The sequence below is a fragment of the Notamacropus eugenii genome, chromosome 5, assembly GCF_028372415.1.
Source record: "Notamacropus eugenii isolate mMacEug1 chromosome 5, mMacEug1.pri_v2, whole genome shotgun sequence".
In the NCBI taxonomy this organism is placed as follows: Eukaryota; Metazoa; Chordata; class Mammalia; order Diprotodontia; family Macropodidae; genus Notamacropus; species Notamacropus eugenii.
In genome coordinates, this window is record NC_092876.1 from 196,305,137 (window position 1) to 196,318,441 (window position 13,305).

A 13,305-nucleotide genomic window follows, 5' to 3' on the forward strand; every position below is an offset into this window, starting at 1 on the left:
TAGCTAATACTTTATTGTTGAGTCATAACAGTCATATCTGATTCTTCATGACCTTATTTGGTGTTTTCTTGGCAAAGATACTGGAGTGGTTTGTCATTTGCTTCACCAGATCATTTTACAGATGAAGAAACTGAGGCAAACAGGATTAAGTGACTTGCCCAGGTTCATACAACTAATAAGTGTCTGAGACCAGATCTGAACTCAGGGTGATGAGTTCAGGCCTGGCATTGAGTCACCTAGCTGCTCAAGCTACGATTTATGAAATGCTTATTGTGCTCCACCCATTGTGCTATGCACTTTCACAATTATTATCTCATTTGATTCTCCTGACAATTCTGGGAGGTAGCTGTTATCATTATCCTCATTTTACAGATGAGGACATTGAGGCAGACAGAGGCTCACACAGCTAATGAGTGTCTGAGGCCACATTTGAACTCAGATTTTCCTGACTCCAGATCTAGTGTTTCATCCACCGCACCACCCAGCTGCCCCTTGTCCCAAAAGAGCTACTACCATCATTTCCTCAATCTTAACCACAATTCCCTAGTCACAGAAGAGAGTTGCTATTAACTCCTACATCTTTAAAATAAGTTTCAAAGTTTCTTGATCCCTAGAGATTTTATAGATGGCAGCCTCTATGAAAGTTCAAAGCCCTTACTTAGGCTGTTACTTTTCCATCTCTTCTCACTCCTCATTTTGTTTCTCTCCCTCTATCCCTTTTCTGTCATCTGTTAGAGTCAACATTTCTTAAGAATTAAGCCAAGCCATCTCACCTTTTCAAAACTAGCAATGGTGATTATTGTTCTAAGTGAATTTCAAAAGAATAGCACTGATGTAGAGTCAATGATTCCCATTCCTAAATTATTCCTTATCAGTAAATTAAGTAAACGGCATTGTACTCACTCTATTTGGCCATTAGGGCACCCATATCATACACTATACATACATACACATACATGCAATAGTATTATAGACTGACATTCACATTTGAAAATTATGCTGCCAGTGAGTCAGTAGGACACTACATATCATGTAGTGATCATTTCCCGGGTCTGAGTCATCCACATTCTCCCAGGATGCTTTGCAGTCTCATAAGTAGAACTCCCACACTTTGTGAAACCATAAGCAGATTATAAATATTTTCTAGGCTAGTCCAATAACTATGAAACAAAATCTAATTCTAAAATTCTTGGATTCCATTAGCCTCTCTTTTATAACCAAAATAAAATTGTGAGGTGTGTGTGTGTGTGTGTGTGTGTGTGTGTGTGTGTTTGAAGGAAAAGCACTCAATTTAATCCAATTTCAGTAAATGTCAAGAATTAATACAGGTAGTTTTTCCCTGGTAAACTTTCTCTCTGACCCCACCCCTCTTCCCCCCTATACACACAGCAAGGGAGGTTTCTCGTCTATTTTTCACAATAATCTGATGAAAAGAATTATGGATGTATGGTATCAGTAAGATTTTCAGTAAAATGCCTCTGAGCAACAAGCCTTCAACTGTTAATAAAGTTCTTCATTTTACCTCAAATTAAAAGAAGTAACTATGCCACATCACTCTGAAAAGTACTTCAAAAGAGGAAAAGAAAGTGAATGTGTCCAAAGATCTGGAACGAAACTTCAAAAGCATGTGCACTGGCCTGAAAAACAGTTACTGATTTAATTTACTTTGAACATTGACTGACCTCTGTTCTGAATGCAATTTACAATCACAGCACATATGTATGTATCTATATGTGTATGTTTGTAGGTACATATGCACATGCACACAAATTCTGCTGTCTAGGTTGCTCCCTTGTGGCTAATGATGAATTTCAGAGGTGAGGGCTCTTTACTTTTCTCAGTCCATCAGAGTGTCATTTAGTATTGCACGCCTACGAAAATATTTTCTTCTCTATTGAATGACTGCTGCAGAACACCAAATGGTTCCCTGTGTGCCTGGAGAGGGAGGTGGGGTAATCAGAACTAATAAGATGGACAGAGATGGATTGTATCCTGTCTGTCCTTCACATCTGTGACGGTTGATCTTTAAGGAGTGACAGCAGCAGGGGGGAGAAAAGGAAAGCAAAATTCAAAGGATGTTAGAGATGAAAGGGACCTTAGGGATCATCCTGCAAATCTCATTTTACAGATGAAGAATCCGAACCAGAGATGTGAAAGGCTTTGTCCAAGGTCACACAGCTAAATGGAAGCAGTCTCCTAACTACTGATGAAGAATTTTTTTCCACTACAGTAAGCTACATTTCAATTGGAACATAATCTCTGAATCACTTAAATTTTGGTTTAGAGAAAGAATAATAATGAAAGTTTGTTATAGAGAGTTCAAATCCTCCTTGACATATTGTATAAAAATATCATATATTGCAAAAGATTGAGACACAAAGGATACAGTTAAAGACCTTTTCTTTTGGGGCTATCTATGAATGTAATTAAAATGAAAGGTTGCAAATATCTGTCACCTAGGCACAATAATCACTTAAAAAACAAGCTATCCCAGGGCATTCTTTATACAAATTCCAGAAAATCTTTTCTTATCAATATTTCAATTTGTCAGTCACTGCGCAAATATAGTGGTTTCCAATACAGGAAACCTGAGCAGTGTTAAGGAGCTGTCCACATGTGCTGAAATCATCAAGGTTGGAAGTGTGCTGCTGGTTAGCTCCAAACTATAGGACTGGAAAGGACAGAGGCATGGTCTTTGTCCCGAGGGTCTTCATCAATAAAATGAGAACTAAATGGCCTCCAACATCTTATAACCATTTGCAGATCCAATTTCTTGGGCTCTTGACAGACCTTAGTCTAGGCTTGCCTATTTTGCCCTTTGGATCTTGACACTACTGTATTGTTGATATGGACTTTGGGACTCTCCGTGGTTCACCTGCCTCTGGTCCCAAATTTCTCCCTTAGTCTCACCCAACCATCCACTTGCTGCTCATCACTCCACTTCACTCACTTCCTCACTTCAGTGATGAGTCGGTTCACACACCATTGTCTATGTATACAGGCAGATCAAAAGTAGGGAATAATTATTAGGCCCTGCTGACCTTGAAGTCCACTCCACGGAGAGCTCTTGGCCATAGCTATTGATCAGTCTGGAGAATTTTTATAAAGAGTACACACATTTAAATTTATCTAGATAATTCACCAATTTGCTAGGATTAAATTTATTTGCATATCACTTGTTATTCAATGAGAGGCAACATAGAGTAATGGATAGGATTGTGGACTTGAATTTAAAGAAGGTCAAGGAGATTCAAATCCTGCTTCTGACACTAACTATATGAGTGACCATGGACATGTTACTTAACCTTTCTGAGTGTCAGGTAATTCCATAAAACTTATCTACTAATTTACAGATGGATCACTATTTGGTGGAGGGACTTTTCACTCCACCCCTCCTCCCAGTCAAATTGTTTCATGCAGAAATTAAAAGAAACTTTTAAAAATTACAATGGAACTACATTTTAGACAAAAAAAAGTGCTTCCTCAAGGTTGTTCTCAGTGTGTTTACTTCTCTGCTTACCTGTTTTGTACATCAAAGTCAAGTTGGCAATCTGTTGAGTTATTCTTAAAGAACCAAGTACATGAAACATTCCCTGGGATACTCAACATCACTTGCAATGTAATGGCTGCAAAAATGTCTACTTCAACTGTCTCAGCTGCTTCATACACAACTCCTGGGTGTTCAGGCCTCAAGGAACATCCAAGGTCTTTCATTACATTTGATGCCTGCATTGCAAAATAAACAAATTCATACAAACAGCAGTAGGAGAGATTATGGTCATATTTCCAACAAAAACTTCATTGGATATTTATATTTTTCATATCACAAAACTCTTAGATAGCCGCATTGTCTAGAATATACATATACACACACATATGTGTGTATACATGTAATACACTATAAAAACTAAAAAGTTAAACTTTCAGTTGCATCTTCAAATAATTTCATAAGTACTAAGCAATTATTACAACATTCAAGAGAAGTAAGCAAACTGATGAGAAACATATGCTACAATGATTAAGAATAACATGAAAACTAGGTCAGCAAGGATTAGAAATCCATAATGATTTCTTGGAGCTAATTTTTTGCTGCCTCAAAAGTTAATGAGGCCCATGAAGGAAGGTGAAGCAGTAGCTTCCGTCTTACACTATCTGCAATGCATCCACTGTCAGGTCTTCAGAATCATGCGATTCTGAGCTAGAAGAGCCTTCATGAATTCATGGATTGCTATCTCTGAATGGGATCATTTCAACTGACTCATCATAGATGAGGAAACTAAAGTCAGAGAGGTTAAGTGATTTGCTCAACATCAAACTTCTAGAAGTAGAAGGGTCAGAATTTGAACCTAGGTCTTCTGATTCCAAATATATCACATTCTTTATGGTATGGAGAAAAGAAACACTCATGAAAAAAAGTTTGGATCTCTTCCTCTTTGGCATTAATATTGATCTTACTATAACATTTATCTTTAGTTCCATGTTTTCATCATGTCTGTAAAATATCTTGGGGCATCTAAGTGGTGCAATGGATAAAGTACCAGACGTAATCAGGAAGATTCTTCTTTCTGAGTTCAAATCTGGCCTCAGATACTTATTAGCTGTGTGACCCTAGACAAGTCACTTAATCCTGTTTTCCTCAGTTTCCTCATTTGTAAAATGAGCTAGAGAAGGAAATGGTAAACCACTCCAATATCTCTACCAAGAAAACCCCAAATGGAGTCATGAAGACTCAGACATGACTGAACAATGACAACAACAAATATCTTAGAAATAGACATCGAATTTAAAAACTGGATAGCCCTTACCATGAAACCCAAGTCTCACGTGGATGAGAAAAATATAGGGGCAATGCTTTGTGTCTTTGATCACAGGGCAGAGAATGTCCTCCTTCTCTCCTCCTGTGAGCACCAGCCTACACACAAGGGCTTCAGTGTTGTGTAGCCTATGCCATTCATGAATTGTCCCAGTTTCATGTAAGCAACATTTGTTACTTAGTCAGCATATGCTTTTCTTTCTGCTTCTCAACAGCAATTGATCTTTTATAAGGTCTGTACAGGGCTGGAGCCAGTGAGGCTTGGAATGAACCAGACAATCCAAAAACAGATCAGGCTGTCTCACTGCTACATGGATGGCACTCTTCCAGAAGCAAAGGAGAAACCAGAGTTATCCATTTCTACATTTTTCCCTGACTCAAGAACTAGACACTTTAACATTTAGCCTGTCTATCAGATAATCTACTCAGCAGAAAACACTATGCCCCAAATACCTCCTCAGGACATCAGGTCTCATTATTACATTTTTTTGTTTATATCTGTAATTTCATCAGCTTAAAGAACTCTTGAGTGCTCTACCAATTTAGATGAGTAAATTCTGAAAATTATATTCTTAAGAAAGTAATCTGGGGCATTAAAAACTGCCCAAAGTTAAGGAACTTGCCTGGAGACAGTATGTTGCAGAGGCTGAATTTGAGCCCAGGTTCCCCTAATTCTGAGGTTTAGTTAAAGGAAAAGTTCTCTTTTTAATCAGTTTTTTACTTAGTAATTTAAGTGTGTGTTTATGTATGGGGCAGCTTGGTATAGTAGTGGATAGGGAGTTGGTCTGAGTCAGAAAGTCCTAGATTCAAGTTCTATCTCTGACACATCTCTGGCTGTGTGACCCTGGATAAATCATTTAACCTTTCAGTGTCCCAGGCAACTAAGAGTATATGCAGTTCCTTCATTTGCACTATTTACTTAGCTATGTTCCAAAGAAGTACTGGAATTCTGTTCACTCTGTGGCTGGGCAGATTACCCACAGGCTTCTGGGTTCATGTGACATATTTTGCCAGCTCAATGGAAATATCTGAGAGAGACAGACAGAGACAGAGAGGGGAGAGAAGGCTCTGGTGCTCCCTCTGGCTCTACAGTTCTGAGTCTTAATCTCTTCTTCATTCCCGGAAGGTTACTCTACTCAATTTAAGAGGAAAGAATCAATATCAATATTTGAATTTCCAAGCGGACTTTATGTTCCCAAGGCATCAGTGAATTTGTTTTAATAGAGTGTTTTTGGAGGGCAACTAGGTGGCTTGGTGGATAGAGCACTGGGCCTGGAGTCAGGAAGACCAGAGTTCAAAATCAGTCTCAGACACAGTAACTGTGTGACCTTAGGCAAGTCACTTAACCCTGTTTGTCTTGGTTTCCTTATCTGCAAAATGAGCTGTCCCTGCCCTCAAGGAGAAAAGATGTAAATAACCACATACATACAAGATATATATGGTAGAAGGAAGTCACTAGCAGTGAGGAGAACAGGGAAAATCCTCCTGCAGAAGCTGAAATCTGAGCTGAATCTTAAAGGAAGCCAAGAAAGAGAAGAGGGAGGAGAACATTGTAGGGACAGAGAAACAGTCAGTGAAAAGGTATGGAGAAGAGAGATGGAACATAGGCCAGGGCAGGTGGATTGAAGAGCTGTCAGAGAGGGTAAAGTGCAAGAATACTGGGAAGGTAGGAAGGGGCCAGGTTGTGAAGGGCTTTAAATGCTAAACAGAGTTCATATTTGATCTTGGAGGTTATAGATGCCACTGGAGTTTACCTGTTAGAGGAATGACAGAGCCACATCTGAGATTTAGGGAAATTAGTTGACAACTAAGTGACCAACAGATTGGAGTGAAGTGAAACTTGAGGCCAAGAGCCCAGTTAGAGGCATCTTGCACCAATCCAGGCAAGAGATCATGAGGGCTTGTTCTGAAGTGATGGTTGTGTGAGAGAAGAGAATGTAGATGACAGATATGATGGTAGAAACAAGAAGATTTGACCACAGGTTGCATTATGTAAGGTGAGTGCAAGTGAGGAGTTGAGGATGGTGTCAAGGTTTCCAGCCCAGGCAACTGGAATGGTGTCCTCCACATCAATAGGAAAGTTGGGCAGAGGGGAGGGCTTGGTGAGAAAGATAATTAGTTCCATTTTGGATATGTTGAGTTTCAGATGCCTGTAGAACTTGCTATTCTAGAAAGTGATTTAGTTTAATCTTTCATTTTACAGATGAAGCTTGATAGGTTAAATAATTTGTACAAGGTCTCACAGGTAATGATTGACAGGGATGGGATTTGAACTCATGTCTTCTGAGTCCAGAAGTAGTTCTCTCTCCACAGTACCATGCTTATGTACTTAACAACAAATATACAAAAGTATTAGGCCTAGGTACAAATAAAGTCCATTCATACTCACAAAGGAGCTGAACAAAACCTAAGCAGAGTCTCGGGAATTAACATCTTCTGTTCTCTGTTCTAAAACACTATTAATATTATTTTACCATTAATGTTGTTGATGATGTCCTTATTGATGAATCATTGATCTTGTGATCAATTAACACACATTTTATTACAGGTGGTTCTTGATTTGCAGTAGATCCAAATGTCATTGCTGAAATAACAACTGCAAAACAAAATCAAAACAATTTAAAATTGTTTCAAATGTTTAAAATTTAAATTTAAGAAGTACTTAAAATAATAGCTATGCCTAATTAGATACTAAATATCTAAAAAATTGAAAGCACTCTATAAACTATTTTTGAGAAAAATATAGTACTAATACTTAAAAAGTAAAATATAAAGCAAAGAGAACTATAGGCCAATATTACTAATGATTATTGACACACAAAAAAAGGAATCTAGCCAGAAAGGCATGTTGGTTGGGTGATAGCGATATATGGTGATCATGACAGCAAAATAAAAGATATTTGTTAAATAGTTCCTCAATTTAGACTATTAAATAGTTCCACTAGCAACCAACGCACATCGTAGTGTCTCCTTCAATAATTCTTTTATTTATTTTGTATTTGTTCTGTAAGCCTTTATACTCTACATACTTATATAAAGATCTATATGGTCTTCCCTGTTAGAATGTAAGTTCCTTGAGAGTAGAGACTTTCACTTTTTGTCTATGCATCCTCAGTGACTAGCACATGATAGGTGCCAAATAATGCTTGTTAAATGATTGATTGGCTATAGAGACCAGGGTGAGTGACACATCTGGAAAAATTGTCTATAAAATAAGAAATAGATGAGAAGAGACACTATAATGCAAGTTTCAGATTTCTGCTGTTAATGATACATAGTTTGTTTAGGATGAATGTTGGGGATGCATTTTCTCCCTAATTTACTGTGGACATGTTAATTTCTATAAAACAGTTGAAAGACTGTGTCCAAAAGCTATCAGTATTTGTGGATGCTCAAGACAGTGACCAGAATCCACCACCTCTGACTTCATGCATTTCATCACTGAGTGTATGAAATCAAAAGAGAACTTTTTAGTCAAAGAGGTCTATCCAATTCCTTAGCTGCTAAAGCTTTGATGGAAGCTGGTGGGGGGTAAGGGGGAGAAGAGAAAGAGATGGAAATCTCTTCTAGGTAATCACAGGATCTATGGTTGAAAAGCCATCTCTTTTTCAGATGTATCTTTTGTGTTGGAATCTATGGGCATTTTGGTGTTTTGAATTGAAGACAAAGCAAAGTATTAACAACCAAACCAGACACTAGGAAAATATGTGTAAATAGTAAAACTGGTCTTCAGTATCCTATAACCTCTCCAGTCTGCTGAGTTTTCCTCCCATCTCTCCAATCATCACTTTAAAATCCTATTGTCTTATTGCTTTAATTCTCATGGTCTTTCTCCATTTGTCATCATGAAAATCTATTTTCAGGAAAAGTTCTGAAATTCACTCTTCTTGCCTTTTGCCCAGGGGAATTAACATTTAATTTGGGAAACCAGAGGTAAGATCTAAAGATAGAATTCCAGCTATTATGGGGGCAGGAGGTATTTTGAAGAGAAATAGGATGATACCCCATCTACCAAAGACAGGTTCTGGTTGCACACAAAAATTGAGATATAAACAATATAAAATGATGGATTAGAATGATCTTCTGGTATTCCACAGTAAATAAAATATTCTTGGACTAGATAACCTTTAGAGATATCTTCCAACTTGAACTTTTATGGTTTTCCATTTTACAGTTGAGGAAACTGAGGCAAATAAAGGTTAAGTGACTTGCCCAGAGTTACATAACTATTAAGTGTCTAAGACTGGATTTCAACTCATTTTTACTTTGTAAAAGCAAAACATGGCCAATTAATTTATTCAAGGAAAAATTTCTATAAATGGCTTATTCCCAAGAATTATAAACAGTCTCCAAATCTTTTTAATGCATTGGTCAGATCACATCATTCCCTAGATCAAAGACTCTCAGCAGCTCACTACTACCTACCTACTCAATCTTAGTACTGTGGAAAGGAAAGCAGTCAAAAGACTTATATGGGAGTCCTAGTTCTGCCTTATACTACTTGGATGACCTTAAGCAAATCACTATTTTTCTGAGCCTCAGTTTCTTTATTTATAAAATGAGGATCTCAATGATCTAAGGTCCCTTTTAGCTCTAATATTCTGCTATCCTGTATATAAAATATAAATTCCAATTTGGCTACAATTTGCCTTATAGTTTTATGTACCTTTTCCATATCTCCAACTATGGAAATCCTTCTCCTTCAAGGCCCCAGACCAAAATCAAGTATCACACGCTTCCTCATTTCTCTTTCTGACTGCTCACATTCCGAGGCCAGAGTTCAACTACACATAATTCTTCCTTTCTTAAATCACAGTCCATTCCATTATGCACTTAATCATTTTTCTAACTTCAGTCTTTGTGCATATCTTACTACCCTTCTTCCCAATTAGATTTTAAGGTCCTTGAGAACAAAGGCTACTATTTTGAACCCCCACAAAGTGATCACAAAGGCTGGCATGTAGTAGTAGTAGTAGTGGTGGTGGTGGTGGTAGTGATACTGGTAGTAGTAGTAGTAGCTGTTGTTATTGTCAATTGGTCTGGACTTATGATTTTATTGATATGGCTAAATCCCAGTGTGCAAATTCCATCCATCTATGCAGATTGGCAATTCATCTCTAATTTAATAGTTTTTTTTAAGAGAATTTTCTGGGACATTAAGAAGTTAAGTGACTTTCCCATGGTTACACAATTACTATAAGTCAGAGACAGGACTGCAACAAATGCTTTCTGATAACAAATGCTCTTTGCACTATATAAGAATTGAGTAGATAGAGCTTCTGAGTAAAACAAACCCCTTGTCCACTCTACAACACAACGGCTTAATAATCACTTAGCATTTGTTGACTTGAATCCAGATGTTCTGGAATAATTAATTCATCTCACTCCCAAGAAGCATTTTAATGCAGCAAATCTTTTATTGAACAGGGTGGGGCCCCCAGTAAGCTTTGAGGGCAGAGTTAGTCAGTAGCTCTCTTCCTTTCTCTAGGGTCTCAACCTGAGTTTTTAACTGCTGAGGTTTGGGATAGATTGGAAAAAGATTTTGGTAGATTTTCACAGTTTTCTGAGGAAAGTGACAGAAACAAAGTTGGGGGGGGGGGGGGTGTTTCGAAATACAGACCTCAAGGTCATTAAAAGAAGCTTTCATCTAAAACCTGTATTTTAAAGCTGCAAAAAACTTTGGAAATGGTCTAGTCTAGTCCAACATCCTTACTTTACAGATGAGGAAATTGAGATCCAGAAAAATTAAGAGATTAACAGTCAGATAGAAGAAGATTCAAAACCAACTCCAAACCCTTTCCATTACAGCTGCTTCACCTAGCTCGAGTAAAACTACTGATATTTGGAGAAACAATAATTTAGTACTTAAATTATAATTGTATACTTTTAAATTTCTATTTAAACAAAGTGTTTTCACTGTCTGATAATTGTTTTTCGAATCTTTTTTTTTTTTTGGAAGAATTTTTTGGTCAGGGTGAAAGAGTGCTGAGAGCGTGTTTTCCCCCACAGTTCGTTCCATTACCAAAACCATCAGGGAGAGACGGATGCCCCTGCGCACCTCCCCGTTGTACTCTCCCATGAAGTCCACAACTAAACCATCAGCTGCCAGCTCACCCCAACCTCGGAGTCCGATTTCTCCCATCAGACCCCGGACGCCAAACTCCCGCGGCCACACAGTGCCCCCAGGCGGGTATGGACCCGGGAGAAATGGGAGTTTCTCTGGGGACTGACGGGGGATGGGGGGAGTTCAACGGGACGAGACTTGAGAAGAGATGGCCGGGAAACAGAGTACGCCGTTTAGGGATGGAAGAAAGAGCAAGAGGCGTGAGTTCCAGAGGAAGGAAAAGGAATGAACGAAAGCGAAAAGCAAGAAACGGAGGAAAAGTTCGAAGCGATTGGAGGGGGAAGGAGAAGGCCGGATGAGGAGGGTCAGATGAAAAAGAGGAGGGGCAAGGAAGACGCCAGAAAATCGGGGAAGAAAGGAAGGCAAAGGAGTGGTGCAAAGCGATTGAAAGAGAGCGCAAAATGGAGCTGGAGAGAGAGTGCGCATGGGACTGGGGAGGCAGGCAAAAAGTGGGCAGGAGGGAAAGAAAGGAGAGCCAGCGGCGGTGGAGCGAAGGAAGGAGGGAGCGCGAAGGAAGGAGGCTGAGACCGTGGCTCTGCTAGGGGAGGTCCTTACCAAGTAGTCGGAGCTGGCCGCGGCCGCCGTGGAGCCCGAACACCAGCATGGCCTCCCGTGCCACAGGGGTCCCCCAGGCCGGCGGCTGCGGGCCCGCAGCCCGCAGATCCCTCCCCAGTCTGGCGCGCCAAGCGCTGCAGGTGGCTCTTAAGGCTGCGCGTCACCAACCACAAATTCCCTCGTAACTGCTGCAAAGAAGAGGAGTGGGGGAAACCCTGCTGTACTGGTGCTTCTTGTAAGGACCGCGTGCAGAGCCCAGGGGCTGGACCAGGAGGGATGCAGCTGGAGTTGAGAGTTGGAAATACTTTGCTGGGGGAAGTGTCCGACCTGCCCGGCAGAGCCCCAAGTGCAAAGAAAGTGGCGCTGGCATGGGGAGACTGTGGGCGCGGCTTTAAAGTTTGCATACTTATATACAGTATCCCAGATGCGCCTCATAACCACTCTATGACAGGTATCGATTATCCCCATTTTGAGAAAATCGAGACTCATAGAGGCAAAGGGACTTGCCAGTGGTCATACAGAGAATACCAAAGGCAGGATTTGAAACTAGATCTTTCTGACTTCGAATCCATCACTATACATTAATACTACTATTTCTGGTTTCTCTGTAAAGGAGCTGGTACTTTCGTGGTGGGCCACGAAGTGAATGTTTAGCCTATCATGATGGAGTTGGAGTCAGGGAAACCCAGGTCTAAATCGTATTCTGATACTTATTAACTCTGTAACCATAAGTATTTCTCTGAGACTTTGTTTCCTCACCTTTAAATTATCTATATTATCTACTTCAAAGAGTTGTTGTGAGACTAAAATAATGTGTGTAAAACACTTTTCATTGAAAACTGAAGTGGTGGGGGTTGAAACAATTTGCACAGGATCACACAGGTAGTAAACTTCGCGTGCAGGATTTAAATGCAGGGTCTCTGACTTCAGAGCCTGTGCTCTTTTCACTGTGCCTCTGGGCTGCTAGGAAAAACAGCATTCAAGGAAGACAGCTAAATACAACTAGAAAGGAAAATCTTTGCCCCTTCCCTATAAAATAAAATCATGAGCTGCATACATTCCAAAGTAAATTAGAAACTATGGTTGGGTTATCTATGCTATGCTGTGGGATCAGAAAACTGTAAATTGAATGTGATTTTCTAATTTGTATGAGAATTCAACACACAGTGTAGCAAATAAACACCTGATGTAATTCTGACTCCTCCACTTTGCAGTCGTATAAATGAAAAAAAAAATCCATTAAGTGCTTGTTATCTACAGATCAATGCTCTAGGTCTTGGTTAAGATAAAAAAGACAATTCAGTCCCTATCCACATGAATTTCAAGTCAAGTAGAACAAGTTATTAAGCCTCTCTGGGTCTTAGTTTGCTTATTTATAAAATTAGAGGTTTGTGGCATCATAGAACCATGGACTGAGAAGTGGAAGGTTACTTTAAAACCCCTCATTTTAGAGGTGAACAAATTAGTTCAAAGTATCATGCTCAAGGTTACAGAAATAGTGAACAGAAGAGCCAGAATTTGAGCTCAGAGCCACTGACTCCAAATCTAATAGTTCTTTCCATGATGTATAAGGTCCTTTCTGGCTCTAATAATCCAATTTCCTAAATTATTTTCATCATTTTTTCTTATATAACACAATTGATGGTATTCAAATTTGTATAACAATTTTGTTCAGATATTCAAGAAGAATAAAAATTAGAAATGGAAAATCTATGAGCATTAGATCATAAGATTATAGAAGCACAAAATCTGAGACAGGAAAAATCTTAGAGGTCACTTAGTCCAACATATACATAAGCAGAAATCCTTTTAC

The 13,305-nt window shown here is 39.1% G+C and overlaps 1 protein-coding gene across 4 annotated transcripts in view; it reads right to left on the reverse strand.

Annotated features, from left to right (window-relative positions):
* The window catches only part of FLT3 (fms related receptor tyrosine kinase 3), a 145,768-nt gene that overhangs the window by 68,951 nt on the left and 63,512 nt on the right, over positions 1 to 13,305 (reverse strand). For 2 of the 4 annotated variants that reach the window (XM_072611813.1, XM_072611812.1), the window contains exons 1-3: positions 11,493 to 11,841; positions 7,288 to 7,409; positions 3,521 to 3,726 (exon numbers count right to left, since the gene is read on the reverse strand). In XM_072611813.1, coding sequence (XP_072467914.1) covers positions 3,521 to 3,726; positions 7,288 to 7,409; positions 11,493 to 11,541 — 377 coding nt within the window. In that variant the 5' untranslated portion in view covers positions 11,542 to 11,841. Of the gene's footprint in view, positions 1 to 3,520; positions 3,727 to 7,287; positions 7,410 to 11,492; positions 11,842 to 13,305 lie in introns of those variants that run through there. The other 2 variants (XM_072611814.1, XM_072611815.1) reach the window with 1 other exon arrangement.